The sequence below is a fragment of the Mauremys mutica genome, chromosome 13 (genome assembly GCF_020497125.1).
Source record: "Mauremys mutica isolate MM-2020 ecotype Southern chromosome 13, ASM2049712v1, whole genome shotgun sequence".
Classification (NCBI taxonomy): Eukaryota; Metazoa; Chordata; order Testudines; family Geoemydidae; genus Mauremys; species Mauremys mutica.
The window spans coordinates 46,690,519-46,710,640 of record NC_059084.1 but is presented as its reverse complement, the minus strand read 5'-3'; the positions used below and the strand labels follow the sequence as shown (position 1 = coordinate 46,710,640).

General features: G+C 57.1%; 1 protein-coding gene across 9 annotated transcripts; it reads right to left on the bottom strand.

Moving 5' to 3' along the window:
- Window positions 1-47: 47 nt before the first annotated feature.
- Window positions 48-14,848, bottom strand: RNF212B (ring finger protein 212B). 9 transcript variants are annotated; one of them, XM_044985498.1, is made up of 17 exons: window positions 13,633-14,288; window positions 12,352-12,452; window positions 11,305-11,357; window positions 10,958-11,129; window positions 10,790-10,864; window positions 8,119-8,234; window positions 7,835-7,895; window positions 5,369-5,397; window positions 4,808-4,854; window positions 3,956-3,998; window positions 2,106-2,163; window positions 1,914-1,956; window positions 1,659-1,698; window positions 1,326-1,456; window positions 1,085-1,146; window positions 894-934; window positions 556-713 (listed from the first exon to the last, which is right to left on the bottom strand). In XM_044985498.1, exons 4-17 carry the CDS (start codon window positions 10,988-10,990, stop codon window positions 680-682), a joined length of 813 nt encoding a protein of 270 aa, XP_044841433.1. In that variant the 5' UTR covers window positions 10,991-11,129; window positions 11,305-11,357; window positions 12,352-12,452; window positions 13,633-14,288; the 3' UTR covers window positions 556-679. The 9 variants fall into 9 exon arrangements, with proteins under 9 accessions (XP_044841425.1, XP_044841433.1, XP_044841428.1 ...); XM_044985490.1 differs by lacking the exons at window positions 11,305-11,357; window positions 13,633-14,288 and adding an exon at window positions 14,788-14,818 and having other exon boundaries at window positions 48-713; XM_044985493.1 differs by lacking the exons at window positions 10,958-11,129; window positions 13,633-14,288 and adding an exon at window positions 14,372-14,675.
- Between the last annotated feature and the right edge of the window lie 5,274 nt (window positions 14,849-20,122).

Here is a 20,122-nt window from a genome sequence, read left to right as displayed (position 1 = left end):
CCCACGCCCACTCGGGCTTTGGGAGGTCGGGGTCCAGCCCTTCCCCCAGGAGAACCCCCAAGGGTGGGAGAAGAGCGGCTGGGGGCGGGAAATCGGGTTCTGTCTCCCTAGGTTACGGGGGGGTTATGGCTGAACCTCAGTTCTCCCCCAAACACCCAGCACCCCAGTTGGAAAAGCCAGACATTTATTGTCAATGGGGGGGATGGTCTGGGCTCCAGGGGAATCGGTGACATTTGGGGGCACCCCAGCTGGGGGGGACAGGGATAATGGGGGGCTGGACACCAGTGGTGTGATTTTCCTCCCCCCCAATGGCTCTGATCCCGGGGGGGGGGTGGGAAACAGAGATAATGGGCTGGACTCCAGTGGTGTGACCACCCCCTCAATGGCTCTGATCCCAGCTTGTGGGGGGGGTAACAGAGCCCCGGCCCTGGGGCTGGCTGGGTGGGGAGGCAGGTGCATGGGGGGCTGGAGGAATGGGGACGCTTGGGCCGGGCCAGTGTGGGCAAGTATGGGGGGGCTGTTAGACTGGCCTGGGGGGGAGGTAGGGAGTGGGGGGGCAGCTGTGATGGGGTGGGGAGGCTCCCCCGGCTGTTCGCACAGCCGCTCCGGTCCCCAGGGGACTGCAGGGGCAGAGTCCGTCGGGTGCTGGGGAGCCTGGGCAGTTTCTGTGCCCCACACGCTACAGTTGGGGGGCCTGGCTGGCACTGGGGGCCCTGTGGGGAGAGAATCCTAGTGAAGAGACAGAACAGTCTGGGGGGGTCATTCCCCTCTGACTTCCCTCCCTCTGAGCCCCCCCTCCCCAGACCCCTCTTTTGGGGGCTCACCCCCTTTAGCCCCCCTCCCCCAGCCCCCTCTGTGTGGGATGTGACCCCCCCCAATCCAGTCTCACTCACCTGCCATGCTGGGAGGGGGTGAGTTGGGGGGTGAATCTTAGCTGGGGGGAGAGAAGAAATTACCCAGAATGCTACAGCCAGATACGCTTAGCCTGAGCCCCCTGCCTCCAGCCCACTCTGCCCCGAGCGCCCTCCAGCTCGACCCCCGGCCCGTTCAGCCCCCCGGCTTGACCCCCACCCTGCCCCCTCACCTGTATGGGTCTTGGTCTCTCTGCGCTTTGGCTCCCCCGAGGGGTGCCCCCCTCTCTCAGATCTGTGGGGCAGATGGGAGGGGTTAGTGGGGCAGATTGGGGGTGCCCTGTGGACCCTGCTATGGGCTGGGAGGGGGATCCCCTCACCTCTCATTCCCATCCCCCCCCCGGTCTCCCAGGATGGGTGGGGAGGTCCCGGGTGGGCCCCGTGTCTCATTCTCCCCCCCCCCCGCCCGCTCACCTGCGAAGATGCCCAGTGCCAGCGTGGGGGGGCCCCGGCCCTGCCCGGCCTCGCCCTCCACTGGCCCCCGCCCGGGGGGGCGCAAGGGGAAGGTGCCCAGTGCGGGGGTCTGGGTGGAGGAGGAGGAGGCCCTGGGGGGAGAAGAGAGGGAGTTAGGAGAGGGGGGAACCAACAGAGAGACCCCCCGGGGGAATCCCAGCCCCCACCCCCCACGAGCAGGGAATCCCAGCCCCACAGACCCCCCCCACCTAGGTAATCTGAGTCCCAGAGCCCCCCAGCTGGGGCAATCCCTGCCCCCCAGGGGGATGCAGGGCCCCCCCCACACACACTCACCAGTAGGACAGGCTCTGGGGGGAGGCGGGAGACGGGGTGGCTGTGGAGCAGAGGGGAGACAGTTCAGGGGGGATCATGGATTTGCGGGGGCCCAGCTCTGGAGAAGTGAAACTGGGCGGGGGGGGTGATCCAGTGCCCCGGGGGGGTGACTGCCCCAGGGAGCGGGTGGGGGGCAGCCATGGCTCTGAGCCCATGGCTGGGCCAAGCTGAGGTCAGTTCTCAGCTGGCTGGGGGGCAGCCCCCCGGCCCTCTCACCGATGCTGGAGCCAGTGGGGGTCTGGGCAGGTCCTGGAGCCTGCTGGGAAAAGGAGAGATGCAGTGAGTCAGAGTGGGGGGCCCGGGCAGCCCCCCCCACCTCCTGTGGCCCCAGGCACCCAGATGGCCCTCCTGCCCCCCATAGCCTGTGTAGTGCCCCCCCACTCTGCAGGGGGCACGAGGGCGACTCACCGGCCAGCTGGGGGTGCTGGAGAGGCGATAGGGGATGGACTCCAGCGAGGAGGAGCGGCTGTGGGGGGAGAGACCTTGTTACGTGGGGCGCCCCCCAGCTGGGCACACGCACAGCAGGGTGCAGCCCCTCCAGCAGGGGGCAACAAGGCCCCCACACCCCGCAGGGCCCGGCCCTGCCAGCAGGGGGCGCAGGGACACCCCCCCCCACACACCCCGCAGGGCCCAGGCCTGCCAGCAGGGGGCGCAGGGACACACACCCCGCAGGGCCCGGCCCTGCCAGCAGGGGGCGCAGGGACACACACCCCGCAGGGCCCGGCCCTGCCAGCAGGGGGCGCAGGGACACACACCCCGCAGGGCCCGGCCCCGCCAGCAGGGGGCGCAGGGACACACACCCCCACACACCCTGCAGGGCCCGGCCCCGCCAGCAGGGGGCGCAGGGACACACCCCCCCACACACACCCCGCAGGGCCCGGCCCCGCCAGCAGGGGGCGCAGGGACACACCCCCACACACACCCCGCAGGGCCCAGCCCTGCCAGCAGGGGGCGCAGGGACACACACCCCCACACCCCGCAGGGCCCGGCCGTGCCAGCAGGGGGCGCAGGGACACAACCCACACACACCCCGCAGGGCCCGGCCCTGCCAGCAGGGGGCGCAGGGACACACCCCACACACACACCCCGCAGGGCCCGGCCCCGCCAGCAGGGGGCGCAGGGACACACCCCCACACACACCCCGCAGGGCCCGGCCCTGCCAGCAGGGGGCGCAGGGACACACCCCACACACACACCCCGCAGGGCCCGGCCCCGCCAGCAGGGGGCGCAGGGACACACACCCCGCAGGGCCCGGCCCCGCCAGCAGGGGGCGCAGGGACACACACCCCGCAGGGCCCGGCCCCGCCAGCAGGGGGCGCAGGGACACACACCCCGCAGGGCCCGGCCCCGCCAGCAGGGGGCGCAGGGACACACACCCCGCAGGGCCCGGCCCCGCCAGCAGGGGGCGCAGGGACACACACCCCGCAGGGCCCGGCCCCGCCAGCAGGGGGCGCAGGGACACACACCCCGCAGGGCCCGGCCCCGCCAGCAGGGGGCGCAGGGACACACACCCCGCAGGGCCCGGCCCCGCCAGCAGGGGGCGCAGGGACACCCCCCACACCCTGCAGGGCCCGGCCCTGCCAGCAGGGGGCACAGGGACACACACCCCCACACCCTGCAGGGCCCGGCCCTGCCAGCAGGGGGCGCAGAGACGGACACACACACCGCACAGGGCCTGGCCCCACCAGCAGGGGGCGCAGAGACGGACACACACACCGCACAGGGCCTGGCCCCACCAGCAGGGGGCGCAGAGACGGACACACACACCGCACAGGGCCTGGCCCCACCAGCAGGGGGCGCAGAGACGGACACACACACCCCACAGGGCCCGGCCCTGCCAGCAGGGGGCGCAGGGACACACACCCCCACACCCCGCAGGGCCCGGCCCTGCCAGCAGGGGGCGCAGGGACGGACACACACCCAGCCCCACCAGTAGGGGGCACAGGGACACACACACACACCCCGCAGGGCCCGGCCCCGCCAGCAGGGGGCGCAGGGACACCCCCCCCCACACCCTGCAGGGCCCGGCCCCGCCAGCAGGGAGCGCAGAGACGGACACACACCCCACGGGGCCTGGCCCCACCAGCAGGGGGCGCAGAGACGGACACACACACCCCACGGGGCCTGGCCCCACCAGCAGGGGGCGCAGGGACACACACACACACAGCCCCACCAGTAGGGGGCACAGGGACACACACACACCCCGCAGGGCCAGGCCCCACCAGCAGGGGGACACACACACACACACACACACTCACCTGACCACCTGGCTGCAGAGCTGGGTGCGGGGCCGCAGGGCACCTGCAGGAGGGACGGGCGTTAGCTCCTGGGCCGGGTGAAGACAGGGAGTCCAAACCCCCTCCCCATTCACACCCACCGGCCGACAGGTACCCCCCACCCTCGCACGCCCTCTGCCCCACGGGCACCCGCCTCACACGCCCACCACCCCAAGGGCATCTCCAGCCCTAGTACGCCTGTTGCCTGTGGGCACCCCCCGGCCCTCACATGCCCACGCACCCACTGCCCTGCAGGCATCCCTGCCCTCGCACACCCACTGCCCCATGGGCGCCCCCAGCCCTCACGCGCCCACCACCTGTGGGTATCCTCAGCCCTCGCACGCCTACTGCCCCATGAGAACCCCCAGCACTTGCACACCCACTGTGCCACAGCACCCGTGCCCACCTCCTGTGGGCTCCCTCGGCCCTCACACACCCACAGCCCCGTGGGCACCCTCATCCCTCACACTCCCATCTCCTGTGGGCACCCTCGGCCCTCGCACGCCCACAGCCCCGTGGGCACCCTCATCCCTCACACTCCCACCTCCTGTGGGCACCCTCGGCCCTCACACACCCACAGCCCCGTGGGTACCCCCAGTCCTCACACGCCCACTGCCTGTGGGTATCCTCGGCCCTCGCACGCCCACAGCCCCGTGGGCACCCTCATCCCTCACACTCCCACCTCCTGTGGGTATCCTCGGCCCTCACACACCCAGAGCGCCGTGGGCACCCCCACCCTTGCACACTCACTGCCCCCCCATGCCTTCACACACTTGTCACCACATTTGTTCTATATCAAGGGGGCTCCCCCGTGCCCTCCCGGGTTCTCCTTACCGCTCTGTGAGGGGGAGGTGATGCCAACCGGCCGGGGGGTACTGCCCCTGCCCAAGGGAAAGGGACACAGATCAGGGCCAAAGGGATGGGGGGCTCCCAGTGCTCCCAACTCCCCACACCCCCACACAGCACCCAACCCTGCCCATCACCACATGCCCGATGCCCCCCAACTCCCCATCCAGCACCCACCCTAGTGCCCCCAACTCCCCACCCAGCACCACAGCCCAGTGCCCCCCAACTCCCCACTCGCACCTACCCCCAGTGCCCCCCAACTCCCCATTACCCACCCAGCACCCAAACCCTGCCAAGCACCACATGCCAAGTGCCCCAACTCCCCACCCCCTTGCCCAGCACCCCAAACCCAGTGCCCCCAACTCCCCACCCCCAGTGCCACCCAGCACCCCACCCCCATTGCCACCCAACCTGCCCCCAGCTTCCCACACCCTCCCACCTGGCCCCACCACTCCCCACCCACTGCCCAAGGTCCCTGCGTCCCACCCCACTCCTGCCCCGCAGACCCCCCCATGTCACATGCCCTGGGCCCGGGAGAGGTTGGCTGACCTGCTGCCCTGGCATCGGCTGGGCGAGGCCTGCAGGGAGAGGGGCAGAAGGGGGGTTAGTTTGTCCCAGGGGGCAGCAGAGAGACAGGGGCACAGGCTGCCTAGGAGGTGAGTGGCACAGATGGATGGACAGCAGGCGGGACAATGCGCAGACAGACAGACCGTGGTCAGGCGTCACACAGACGGCTGGTGGGAAGGTTGTCTCACAGACAGACAGCGGGCGGGATGACACACTGACAGACAGACAGCGGGCGGGATGACACACGGACGGACAGACAGACAGCGGGCGGGATGACACACTGACAGACAGACGGACAGACAGACAGCGGGCGGGATGACACACGGACGGACAGACAGACAGCGGGCGGGATGACACACTGACAGACGGACGGACGGACAGACAGACAGCGGGCGGGATGACACACTGACGGACAGACAGACAGCGGGCGGGATGACACACAGACAGTCAGACAGACAGCGGGAGGGATGACACAATGATGGACAGACATTGGGCAGGATGACACACTGACAGACAGACAGCAGGCGGGATGACACAATGATGGACAGACAGACAGCGGGAGGGATGACACACTGACAGACAGACAGCAGGCGGGATGACACAATGACGGACAGACAGACAGCGGGAGGGATGACACACAGACAGACAGACAGCAGCCGGGATGACACAATGACGGACAGACAGACAGCGGGAGGGATGACACACTGACAGAGAGACAGCAGGCGGGATGACACAATGACGGACAGACAGACAGACAGCGGGCAGGATGACACACAGACAGACAGACCGGGCAGGATGACACACAGACAGTCAGACAGACAGCGGGCAGGATGACACACAGACAGACAGCGGGAGGGATGACACACTGACAGACAGACAGCAGGCGGGATGACACAATGATGGACAGACAGACAGACAGCGGGCAGGATGACACAGACAGACAGACAGCGGGCAGGACGACACAATGACGGACAGACAGACAGCGGGCAGGATGACACACAGACAGACTGACAGCAGGAGGGATGACACAATGACGGACAGACAGACAGACAGCGGGCAGGATGACACACAGACAGACAGACCGGGCAGGATGACACACAGACGGTCAGACAGACAGACAGCGGGCAGGACGACACACAGACAGACTGACAGCGGGCAGGATGACACACAGACGGTCAGACAGACAGACAGACAGCGGGCAGGATGACACACAGACAGACTGACAGCGGGCAGGATGACACACAGACGGTCAGACAGACAGACAGCGGGCAGGATGACACACAGACAGACTGACAGCGGGCAGGATGACACAGAGACGGTCAGACAGACAGACAGCGGGCAGGATGACACACAGACAGACAGACCGGGCAGGATGACACAGAGACGGTCAGACAGACAGACAGTGGGCAGGATGACACACAGACAGACAGATCGGGCAGGATGACACACAGACGGTCAGACAGACAGACAGCGGGCAGGATGACACACAGACAGACTGACAGCGGGCAGGATGACACACAGACGGTCAGACAGACAGACAGCGGGCAGGATGACACACAGACAGACAGACAGCGGGCAGGATGACACAATGACGGACAGACAGACAGCGGGCAGGATGACACACAGACAGACTGACAGCAGGAGGGATGACACAATGACGGACAGACAGACAGACAGCGGGCAGGATGACACACAGACAGACAGACCGGGCAGGATGACACACAGACGGTCAGACAGACAGACAGCGGGCAGGACGACACACAGACAGACTGACAGCGGGCAGGATGACACACAGACGGTCAGACAGACAGACAGCGGGCAGGATGACACACAGACAGACTGACAGCGGGCAGGATGACACACAGACGGTCAGACAGACAGACAGCGGGCAGGATGACACACAGACAGACTGACAGCGGGCAGGATGACACAGAGACGGTCAGACAGACAGACAGTGGGCAGGATGACACACAGACAGACAGATCGGGCAGGATGACACACAGACGGTCAGACAGACAGACAGCGGGCAGGATGACACACAGACAGACTGACAGCGGGCAGGATGACACACAGACGGTCAGACAGACAGACAGCGGGCAGGATGACACACAGACTGACTGACAGCGGGCAGGATGACACACAGACGGTCAGACAGACAGACAGCGGGCAGGATGACACACAGACAGACTGACAGCGGGCAGGATGACACACAGACGGTCAGACAGACAGACAGCGGGCAGGATGACACACAGACTGACTGACAGCGGGCAGGATGACACACAGACGGTCAGACAGACAGACAGCGGGCAGGACGACACACAGACAGCCTGACAGCGGGCAGGATGACACACAGACGGTCAGACAGCCTGACAGTGGGCAGGATGACACACAGACAGACAGACCGGGCAGGATGACACACAGACGGTCAGACAGACAGACAGCACTCGCCTTGAGGATGCTCAGATATTTCTTCAGCTCGTCGTTCTCCCGCCTCAGCGCCTCCAGCTCCCTGGGGAGGGGAAGGATACATGGGGTCAGAGGGGCTGAGTACTGCCCTGATCTGCCCACCCCCAGGGTCCCCCCGCCCACGTGCCAGGACCTGTGCACGAGTGCCAGGCTCTGTGCGTGCTGTGCCGATCGGGCCAGGTGCCGTGTGCCAGCCATGCCCCAGGGATGGCGGGTGCTGTGCCCAGGGGCACGTTCCTGGTGACCCCTGGTGGCCGGGCTCTGACCTGTCGCGGGTGGAAAGTTTCTGGCGCGTCTCCTGCAGGGACCCCTCCGCCTGGGACACCCTGTCCTTGTAGAACGAGAGAAGCCGCTCGCTCTGCGCCCGCTGGAAACTCCACACCTGGGAGACAGACACAGCAAATGGGGCACCGGCTGGATCCTCTAGGGGGTGCTGCCTCCCCTCCGTCCCCAGGGCAGAGACTGGCTGGCTCCAGGGGGTGGGGAATGGGGCAGGGGCTGAACCCTCTAGGGGGCGCCAGGTCCAATCCTGCCCCAGGGCGGGGACTGGCTGGCTCCGGGTGGTGGGTAATGGGGCAGGAGCTGAACCCTCTAGGGGGCGCCAGGTCCGATCCTGCCCCAGGGCAGGGACTGGCTGGCTCCGGGGGGTGGGGAATGGGACACGGGGGCGGGGCATGGCTGGCTCAGGAGGTGAGATCCAGAAGTGGACTATCTCTGCGACTATCAGCGCTGTTGCTGACTGCACTGAAATCCCCTGTGATGATTAACTTCCATCTCCATTCATCTCCCTCCTTATCTGGCTCCTTTAGCGTAAATAATTAGCGGGGGGGGGGGGGAGTTCCAGCAAAGCCCATGCTCTGATTATTAACCAGCCCTCTGCTTGGTTAGTAGCCCAGGCACTCCATCTTTGCCTGACCTCGAATTCCCCCGGCTGCCTGACCCCTTCGAAGATGGCGGACCCGTCCGGAGTCTGGGCCCCCCTCAATCCTCTCTGCTAACTCTGCAGAGCGTGCTTGCTGGTGGCTTCTCCTCCATCCTTGTCGTTCCCATGGCTTGTCTCTGCCCCTCGCCCGTCACAGGCGCCCACCAGAGCTGCACGCAACCTGCCTCAATCTGTCTCCGCTCCACCTCCAGACAGGTTCTTCGGTGTAGCCACCCAAGGATAACCGCAGCATCGCCCTGGGCGCTCGCGTTCAGCCGCATGTGCCCCTGACCCCTGGGTCCATTTTAGAGTCCCTGCTGGCCCGGCCTGCGCGCCTCCGTCCTGACTGGAGGACTTGGCATTTATCTGGGTCGAAATGTCGTTGGGTGGAATGGGCCCAGCTCAGCCAGTGATCCAGGTCTCCGTGGGCTCGTCACCACTTCCTGCTCCGCCAACCCTTGGGTCATCCGCAGACCTGACCCTCAGTGATCTTATACGGATTTCCCCCCAGTGTCCTAGAAACATTTCCGAGGCAGGACCAAGTAAACCTAGGTCAGCCCTGATGGGGAGTTGTCCAACCATATCTTTAAAACCTCCAACAACAGGAATCCTCAGTCTCCCTTGCTGTGGACTAAGCCCCTTATGTCTTCTCCTGCTGTCAGTGAACAATTGATCCCCGTCCTCTTTACAGCAGCCCTCAGCAGAGTTGAAGACTGTTCTCACTCCCCTCTCAGTCTTCTTTTCTCATGCCTAAACATGCCCTGGTTTCTTAACTTTTCCTTGCAGTTCAGGTTTTCTCACCCTTTGATCATTTTCAGTGCTCTCCTCTGGACTCTCTCCAGTTTCCTAAAGTCGGGCACCCAGAACTGGACACAGTACTCCAGCTGAGGCCTCACCAGTGCTGTGCAGAACGAGACAATGACCTCCCATGTCTTATAGACAACATACCTGGTAATATGCCCCAGAATATTTGACTTTTTCGCAACTGCATCACACGGGTGACTCATCTTCAATTTGTGATTCACTCGAGCCCGCAGTGCCTTTGCAGCCATGCTATTCCCTACCTAGTCCTTCCCTATTTTGTAGCTGTGCATTAGATTTTTTCCTTCCTAAGTGAAGTCCTTTGAATTTGTCTTTGCTGAATTTCATCTGGCTGAAGTCAGACTGATTCTCCAATTTGTCAAGGTCATTTTGAATTGTAAGCCTGTCCTCCAAAACCCTTGGACCCCTCCCAGCTTGGTGACAGACGCAAATTTTAGAAGCATGCTCTCTGCTCCATTATCCAAGTCATTAGTGTGACTAGAACCTGAGCTGGGACTGACCCCTGCAGGACCCCACTTGATACAGCCTCCCAGTTTGCTAGTGAACCATTGATAGCTACTCTTTGAGGATGGTCTTTCAACTAGTTGTGCACCCACCTTGCATCATCAAGATTAGATTTCCCTAGTTTGTTGTGTCAAAGCCTTACTAAAATCAAGCCACATCACCTGGCTGCCCCCGCTCTGCTAAGCCAGTAACCCTGTCAAAGGAGGCTGGTTTGGCATGATTGTTCTTGACAAATCCATGGTAGCTATTCCTTATAAAGTGCTGAAGACCGCCAGGCACTAGAGCTGACCTCTCTCTGTGCGATCCCACTAGAGACGTACGTCCCCTTTGGATGGTGATTCCCCGTCGAGAACTATTTATTGAGATCTGTCCCTTAGCTGGTTCTTAATGTGTGCACCGTTGACATTGGATCCCTGCCCGTTCTTTAATCAGGGTGTCAGGCGGTGCTGTGTCAAACACCTTACAAAAGCCAGTCACATCGAAACTTGTGATCTCCTCAGAGAAGAAGGTCAGCTGTTTTCCATATAACCGTGCTGACTGGTATTGATTATACCTCTGTCCTGAGTCCCATGTTCATTCTTTAGCCCAGGATTGTTTCCTGGCCTATAGTTACCTTGGATGGAGCCTTTCCCGTCTAGGGGGTGCCGGCTTTCATCTGCCCCCTCCAGTGGGGATTCTCTGCCCCTTACCTGGGAGATGTGGGCCAGATATTTGAGGGCCGTTTCCACTGGGCTCTTGAAAAAGATCTTTTCTTGGGGTTTCATCTGTGGGCGAGAAAGAAATAGGCAAAGCAAGTATGGAGCAGCTCCCACCCGGCTTGGGTCAACCATCAGATATGGGCTATTTTGGTAGGGCACCTTCAAGCCACATGCTGCACCATGGACCTGCATCCCAGAGTCCTTTGCACTGCTTTCAGGTTTCCAGGGGTGGTTTCAGGGAGGACAGTGGGATACCTGAAGGGTTCAGAGGCCAATACACCAGGATCCTACTGGAGCTTTTGAGCCAACATGAACAGATCATTTTGGGGACCTGAAACAACCAAAGCAAAATCATTCAGGGCTAAAACTCCAAAAGATCCTCATGCTAAATTGAAATCGGAGCAGCCACACACAATTGGGCTAAGACCACATCTCTAGTTAAACCAGAATCATGTGTAGACAAGAGAAGGAAAGGAAGATGGTGGAAAAGGATGAGAGCAACTCACATTATCGGCGAGACATAGATATTTGCAGGTCACTCCACAAATGGGGCATATCTCTGCAAGGGTTGAAACAAGTGGTGATGATGATGATTGATGATTGTGGTCGCAAGTTCTGTACAGAGTTTATACCGATTTAACTAAGCCAGGGAGCTGAAGCAGTACAGTTTGTGTGTGTAGGCAAGGCACTCTGTCACTATTCCCCGCCCCCCTCCCCCGGGGTTTTAGTGAAATGGAGAATGTGAAAGTGAGAGAAAACGAGGAAAAAACACACTTTTGCTTCCTTTTTACTTTTTTTTATACTGGAAAAAGCTGATTTTTAAAAAGTACTTTTTCTCACTTTTTAACATTTTTCAAACTATTTTTGCACTTTTCCCGTGGAAGAAAAATGTGTGAAATGTGGGGAAGAACTCACTTTTTACATTTTTCCCATGGAAAAAAGGGTGGAAAAGAGATTTTCTATCATCCCCCCCTCCATTCCCCTGTATTTTTTTGAGTTGGGGGAAATAGTGCAACTCTCTCCAACTATTTTCCCTATTTTCTATTATTTTCACAATTTTTCCAGTCAGAAAAAGTTAATGAGGGTGCAAATCTGGGTTCCTCCCTCACTTTCTTTAACTTTATAGTTTGAACCTTCCCCTCCTTTTTCCAATGGGGGAATGGTAGGCAAAGGTAAAAAAACACAGAAAACGGGAATTTTCCTTTATCGCTAAATGACAAATGTCAGTTTCTTCCTGAACTTCATCAAAATGATTTTTTTAAAGAAAAAAATAATCTTCAAGTGGGAAAATTTTGAGAAAAATGTAATGGTTGAAAATTTCTTCTCAAAACAAATCAACAATGATTTTTTGCGGGGAGGGAGGGGATGTTTTTGAGGGAAATGTTTTCTGAGAAATTTCGTTTTTGAAGGAAACATTTTTGAAGCATTTTTCAGGGGGCTTCAATGATGGCCCACTATGTGCATGGTCCCAGAGGCTTCTGGAGGGGGCCGGACCCCATTTCCTGCCCCTCAGAACCCTGGGGGCAAAGCACGGAGCATGCCCCGAGCCTCACCCGCAGCAAAGCATTTCCTGCAGAAGAGGTGTCCACAGCTGGTGATGCAGAAGTTGGCACCATCTTGGCGGAAGCACTGATTGCAGTGGAACCAGTCCATGCTGTGGGGGACATGGACAAAGAGGAGTTAGCTCTGGCAGGCCTGCACTGGGAGGGAGGGATAGATGGGGGTAGTTTGATAGATCCAAGGACAGATAGAGGGAGAAGGAGGGAGACATGGATGGATGGATGGATGGATGGATGGATGGATGGATGGATGGATAATGGGATGGGTGAGTATCTGTGAGGCTGGAGAGAGGGAGGGAGGGGTGTGTGGATGGATGGATAATGGGACAAGTGAGCATGTGTGAGGATGGAGAGAGGGAGGGTTGTGCGGATGAATGGTATGTATGGGGATAGATGGATCGATGGCAGAGTGCAGGGGAAGGCTAGAGGGATGGATGGTGTGCGGGGGATGGATGGGTGGAAGGGTGTGTAAGGTGATGGCTGGATAAAAGTGATCAGGTTCCTTATTAATGAAACAAATATGTATGATTAATTAACTTTGTAATATTGATTTTTATTTATTAACACTTTAAGGATGGTAGTCTATTGACTGAAATGTTATTTACTTTATTAGCTATTACATAGTTATTATTAATTACGTATAACCACTTAACTATAAAATATTGTTAACAAATAGTGTTAATTATTTGCTAATTGACCATTTATTGTTATCAATAACTGATGTAAAATATTCAGGGCAGTTCTCTGGACTCTGTCATCCAGGACGGGATGGTCTCTTCTGGCTTTATAATCTATGAATCTCTATTCTGATAAGGGTTCAGTCATTAGTGGCCATTCGTCCATTTGTGGATTATTTTTGGGCTTGGAAGGATCAGGTTTTTATCACCAACGTTGGTAAACATCGATTTTGCTGCAGATATGCAAAATATTTCCATCAATAATAACTGAAAGTTACAGCCATTACTTCGGAAATTATCGGAGTTTGATTTTGACTTTGTATGTTTCCTCATGTGATGCTGACAGCTTGTGTTTATCAGTTATAAACTTTTTGAATTTCAGTATCTACCATAATTAAAAAAATTACTGTCTGACACATCCACCCATTATCAATCTCTCCCTAAGTTCCCGCAATGGTGAAAATTTAAATAAGTAAAACTAGAAAAAAATTCTTTGAACTCTTAGTTCTGCACTAAAATAAAATATAGAGAAAAAATGGCTAAACACCCTTGTTATCCATCAAAATTATAATAAAATAAAAATCGAATTCTGCCAAACCTGTTCATAATCGGTAAATCTCTATTCTGGGCAGTGGTTCTTTCGTTATTATTGGCCATTAGTGGCCGTTCCTCCTTTGTGTATTATTTTATTATGTCTTGTGGTTATTTATGAATATCATCATGTATTTAATGAGGCCTGTTTCGTGGGTTATGTCTTTACAATGAAATATTGTGGGTATTTACTACTTATTTCGCATTGTTCACTTATTGTTTGGCTCTTGGTTGCCTTTTGATTGGTTATTTATCTGTTACCATGGGCCTTTGGGGCAGTATTTAATATTTATGGGTGCTTTAATCATGGCCTCTCGTCAATTCTCTTATTATTCAGAAGGAGCTAATTAATGGCTCTGCGTTAATTATGGGGTTTTCCAGAGTGTTGGCTTTTGAATGACTGTTTCCTAAGTATCGTATATTGATTATATTAGAGGTTATTAATTGTAGCCCCTTTATTAATGAGGGATTATTGGTTATTTAATGAACTCTGGGCTCTGTATGAATTATGTTAATTAGGAGTGATTGGCTCTCGTTATTGATGTTAATTGGGGGGATGGTAATTAATATTTGTTGATAGTAATGCTGGTGATATTAATGATTGTTATTGAGATGAATGAAATTCGGGGTGATTGGCTGTTGTGATGTTATCGTTAACATATTAATTACCCTGTGGGGATCAGTTGGGCGTTAGGCATCATGGGCGACTGGGGGGTCATTAAAAGCAGCAAAGAATCCTGTGGCACCTTATAGACTAACAGACGTTTTGCAGCATGAGCTTTCGTGGGTGAATACCCACTTCTTCAGATGCAAGGGGGGTCATTATTACTCTTTATTAATGCATTAATGTTAATTAGCTATGCCCAGACCATAATTCGCGAGGGCGTTAACGACTCCGGTTGTTAATTAGCTGCTGGAACATGGCCAAGGGGTTAATTAGCTTTGAGGGGTTAATTGGGGTGATGGCCATGGCCAGATTATTGCCATGAGTCATCGTCCCCCGGGGGGTTAATTAATTAGCTGGGGGCGGCTACTTAGGGGGAGCTAATTAGCAGGCCGTGAGGTAGGGAGGGGGGTAGTAGCCCCTCCCCCCTGGCTTTTGTATGGGCCGCCTGGACTCAAACAGACCCGCCCCTCCCCCCGCCAGCCGCCCGACGGTCACCTCAGGGCACGAGGCGGGGAGCGGCCGTTGGAACGGGCGGGAAACGGGGCCAGGGGGCGGGGCGGGAACAGGGAGGGGGCGTTGGGGGAGGAGGGAGGGAGTGTGGGCTTGGGGAGGGCTGGAGGAGGGGGGGTCGGGGAGGAGGGAGGGAGTGGGGGGTTGGGAAGAGCTGGAGGAGGGGGGGTCGGGGAGGAGGGAGGGAGTGGGGGGTTAGGGAGGGCTGGAGGAGGGGGGTCGGGGAGGAGGGAGGGAGTGGGGGGTTGGGAAGAGCTGGAGGAGGGGGGTCGGGGAGGAGGGAAGGAGTGGGGGGTTGGGGAGGGCTGGAGGTGGGAGGGGAATAGGGAATGAGGGGGTGTTGGGGGAGGAGGGAGGGAGTGGGGGGTTAGGGAGAGCTGGAGGAGGGGGGTCGGGGAGGAGGGAGGGAGTGGGGGGTTGGGAAGAGCTGGAGGAGGGAGGGGAGTAGGGAATGAGGGGGTGTTGGGGGAGGAGGGAGGGAGTGGCGGGTTGGGAAGAGCTGGAGGAGGGGGAGTGGGGGGTTGGGAAGAGCTGGAGGAGGGGGGTCGGGGAGGAGGGAGGGAGTGGGGGGTTGGGAAGAGCTGGAGGAGGGGGGTCGGGGAGGAGGGAGGGAGTGGGGGGTTAGGGAGGTCTGGAGGAGGGAGGGGAGTAGGGAATGAGGGGGTGTTGGGGGAGGAGGGAGGGAGTGGGGGGTTGGGAAGAGCTGGAGGAGGGGGGTCGGGGAGGAGGGAGGGAGTGGGGGGTTGGGGAGGGCTGGAGGAGGGAGGGGAGTAGGGAATGAGGGGGTGTTGGGGGAGGAGGGAGGGAGTGGGGGGTTGGGAAGAGCTGGAGGAGGGGGGTCGGGGAGGAGGGAGGGAGTGGGGGGTTAGGGAGGGCTGGAGGAGGGAGGGGAGTAGGGAATGAGGGGGTGTTGGGGGAGGAGGGAGGGAGTGGGGGGTTGGGAAGAGCTGGAGGAGGGGGAGTGGGGGGTTGGGAAGAGCTGGAGGAGGGAGGGGAATAGGCAGGGATTTGGGGGCGGGAGGGACCCACATGTCCCACTAGAGCTGCCCTGTGAGACTGGGCCATGGCTGGGCGCTGCCACCAGGGGGCAGGGCAGGCTCAGCCTTGACTCAGGCTGTGCGGATCTGTGTGTGCCTTGGGGTGGGGGGGGCAGCGAACAGCTTCTAGTCTTCCTCCCCCCCCTCCCCGCCGCAGCAGGATCCCCTCCCCTTGGGTCTCTGGATCCCATACCTCCTCCTTGATTCCCTCCCCCCTCTGGATTTGCGGGGTGCCCCGGGATGGGGAGGGGCCCTAGGCCTAGGTGCTGGCAGCTTGGGGGGGTGGGGGGACAGTGGCTCTCTCCCCCTCCCTTTTCTCAATTCTGCTCTGGGGGAACCAGCCTGTGCCCCCCTGACCACACAGCCGGAGTGGGCGTGACCAGGGTTGCACGGTGACCCCCATCATCCGGCCACCCCTCGGACCCATCCATCCATCCACCCCTGCCCCCGGGCCATGTCTTTCTTCCCCCCCCCACTCCCCCGGCTCAGCACATTGCCCCGCTGGCGGCGGGGGGAAAGTCCGGGCCTGGCCCCATTATCAGCGTCTCCCAGGGCCAAGTGGGGGCGAAGGTTGGGCTGGAAGGAGGGATGGCAGTGGTGGAGGTGCGGGGTGGGGGATGGGCAGGCAGGAAGTGCCTCCTCCAGCCCTGGAGGGGATGTTACCCTGGGGGAGGGGGTGGATGGGCCCACATCCTGTCCCCCAGAGAGGGGGGTAGAGGAAGGGAGAAGGGAGGAGAGGGAAGTACTGGGGAGGGAAGGATGCATGGATTGATGGAGGAGTGTGGGGGGCAAATGGATGGTTACGTTGATGCAATTACTCTGTGGAACTCCCTGCCACAGGATAATTATTCTCCCCCCTCACTGAGCCTGTGGGCCTCCCCCCACTAGATCTCACTGCAGGCAGGTGCGGAGCAGGGCTGGCTGGGGGCTGACATGGGGTGCAAGGTTTCCTAGAGAGGGGCCAGCCCAGGCCTCCGGATTAGGGTGACCAGACAGCAAGTGTGAAAAACCAGGACGGGGGTGGGGGAATAGGAGCCTATATAAGACAAAGCCCAAAATATTGGGACTGTCTCTCTAAAATCGGGACATCTGGTCACCCCACTCCAGATCCAAGGAGGGGCTGACCCCAACTTAGGCCTCTAGGGGGTTGTGCTGCTCCCTGGGGGGCAGCTGGGCTGGATGGGGAGAGAGAAGGAAAGAGGGAGGTGGCAAAGGGAAAGAAAGAAAGCAAGCAAGGTAAGTAGGTAGGTGGAAGGACAGAAAGAAAAAGAAACAAGATGAAGTGATGATTGAAAGAAAAGTTGAAGTGAAAGGACAAGAAAACAAAAGATGGAGTGATAGAAAGAGAAGAAGAAAGGTGGAGTGCTAAAGAAAGGAAGAGAGATGGAATGTTAAAAGGAGAAAGAAAAGAACGAGAGAAGTGGAGTGATGGAAAGGAGGAAAGAACAAGAGAAGAGGAGTGATGGAAAGGAGGAAAGAAGGAGACAGAAGGAGAGTGATGGAGGAGGAAAGAAGGAGACAGAAGAGTAGAGATGGAAAGGAGGAAAGAAGGAGACAAAAGAGTAGAGATGGAAAGGAGGAAAGAAGGAGACAGAAGTAGAGTGATGGAGGAGGAAAGAAGGAGACAGAAGTAGAGTGATGGAAAGGAGGAAAGAAGGAGACAGAAGAGGAGTGATGGAAAGGAGGAAAGAAGGAGACAGAAGTAGAGTGATGGAAAGGAGGAAAGAAGGAGACAGAAGTAGAGTGATGGAGGAGGAAAGAAGGAGACAGTAGAGGAGTGATGGAAAGGAGGAAAGAAGGAGACAGAAGTAGAGTGATGGAAAGGAGGAAAGAAGGAGACAGAAGTAGAGTGATGGAGGAGGAAAGAAGGAGACAGAAGAGGAGAGATGGAAAGGAGGAAAGAAGGAGACAGAAGAGGAGAGATGGAAAGGAGGAAAGAAGGAGACAGAAGTGGAGTGATGGAGGAGGAAAGAAAGAGACAGTAGAGGAGTGATGGAAAGGAGGAAAGAAGGAGACAGTAGAGGAGTGATGGAAAGGAGGAAAGAAGGAGACAGAAGAGGAGTGATGGAAAGGAGGAAAGAAGGAGACAGAAGTGGAGTGATGGAGGAGGAAAGAAAGAGACAGTAGAGGAGTGATGGAAAGGAGGAAAGAAGGAGACAGTAGAGGAGTGATGGAAAGGAGGAAAGAAGGAGACAGAAGAGGAGTGATGGAGGAGGAAAGAAGGAGACAGAAGAGGAGTGATGGAAAGGAGGAAAGAACGAGAGAAGAGGAGAGATGGAAAGAAGGAGACAAAAGTAGAGTGATGGAAAGAAGGAAAGAAAGAGACAGAAGAGGAATGATGGAAAGGAGGAAAGAAGGAGACAGAAGTAGAGTGATGGAAAGGAGGAAAGAAGGAGACAGAAGTAGAGTGATGGAGGAGGAAAGAAGGAGACAGAAGAGGAGTGATGGAAAGAAGAAGACAAAAGTAGAGTGATGGAAAGGAGGAAAGAAGGAGACAGAAGTGGAGTGATGGAAAGGAGGAAAGAAGGAGACAGAAGAGGAGTGATGGAAAGGAGGAAAGAACGAGAGAAGAGGAGAGATGGAAAGAAGGAGACAAAAGTAGAGTGATGGAAAGAAGGAAAGAAAGAGACAGAAGAGGAGTGATGGAAAGGAGGAAAGAACAAGGCAGTAGAGGAATGATGGAAAGGAGGAAAGAAGGAGACAGAAGTAGAGTGATGGAGGAGGAAAGAAGGAGACAGAAGAGGAGTGATGGAAAGAAGAAGACAAAAGTAGAGTGATGGAAAGGAGGAAAGAAGGAGACAGAAGTGGAGTGATGGAAAGGAGGAAAGAAGGAGACAGAAGAGGAGTGATGGAAAGGAGGAAAGAAGGAGAGAAGAGGAGAGATGGAAAGAAGGAGACAGAAGAGGAGTGATGGAAAGGAGGAAAGAAGGAGACAGAAGAGGAGTGATGGAAAGGAGGAAAGAAGGAGACAGAAGTAGAGTGATGGAAAGGAGGAAAGAAGGAGACAGAAGTAGAGTGATGGAGGAGGAAAGAAGGAGACAGAAGAGTAGAGATGGAAAGGAGGAAAGAAGGAGACAAAAGAGTAGAGATGGAAAGGAGGAAAGAAGGAGACAGAAGTAGAGTGATGGAGGAGGAAAGAAGGAGACAGAAGTAGAGTGATGGAAAGGAGGAAAGAAGGAGACAGAAGAGGAGTGATGGAAAGGAGGAAAGAAGGAGACAGAAGTAGAGTGATGGAAAGGAGGAAAGAAGGAGACAGAAGTAGAGTGATGGAGGAGGAAAGAAGGAGACAGTAGAGGAGTGATGGAAAGGAGGAAAGAAGGAGACAGAAGTAGAGTGATGGAAAGGAGGAAAGAAGGAGACAGAAGTAGAGTGATGGAGGAGGAAAGAAGGAGACAGAAGAGGAGAGATGGAAAGGAGGAAAGAAGGAGACAGAAGAGGAGAGATGGAAAGGAGGAAAGAAGGAGACAGAAGTGGAGTGATGGAGGAGGAAAGAAAGAGACAGTAGAGGAGTGATGGAAAGGAGGAAAGAAGGAGACAGTAGAGGAGTGATGGAAAGGAGGAAAGAAGGAGACAGAAGAGGAGTGATGGAAAGGAGGAAAGAAGGAGACAGAAGTGGAGTGATGGAGGAGGAAAGAAAGAGACAGTAGAGGAGTGATGGAAAGGAGGAAAGAAGGAGACAGTAGAGGAGTGATGGAAAGGAGGAAAGAAGGAGACAGAAGAGGAGTGATGGAGGAGGAAAGAAGGAGACAGAAGTAGAGTGATGGAGGAGGAAAGAAAGAGACAGAAGTAGAATGATGGAAAGGAGGAAAGAAGGAGACAGAAGTAGAGTGATGGAAAGGAGGAAAGAAGGAGACAGAAGTAGAATGATGGAAAGGAGGAAAGAAGGAGACAGAAGTAGAGTGATGGAAAGGAGGAAAGAAGGAGACAGAAGTAGAGTGATGGAAAGGAGGAAAGAAGGAGACAGAAGTAGAGTGATGGAGGAGGAAAGAAGGAGACAGAAGTAGAGTGATGGAAAGGAGGAAAGAAGGAGACAGAAGTGGAGTGATGGAAAGGAGGAAAGAAGGAGACAGTAGAGGAGTGATGGAAAGGAGGAAAGAAGGAGACAGTAGAGAAGTGATGGAAAGGAGGAAAGAAGGAGACAGAAGAGGAGTGATGGAGGAGGAAAGAAGGAGACAGAAGTAGAGTGATGGAGGAGGAAAGAAAGAGACAGAAGTAGAATGATGGAAAGGAGGAAAGAAGGAGACAGAAGTAGAGTGATGGAAAGGAGGAAAGAAGGAGACAGA

Coding starts and splice junctions, on each gene's coding strand:
- RNF212B (XM_044985490.1), bottom strand. Junction 7,896..8,118: donor AAACTTTCCACCCGCGACAG/GTCAGAGCCCGG, acceptor TCCCCTCCCCAG/GGAGCTGGAGGCGCTGAGGC. Junction 1,147..1,325: donor GGCACTGGGCATCTTCGCAG/GTGAGCGGGCGG, acceptor TCTGCCCCACAG/ATCTGAGAGAGGGGGGCACC.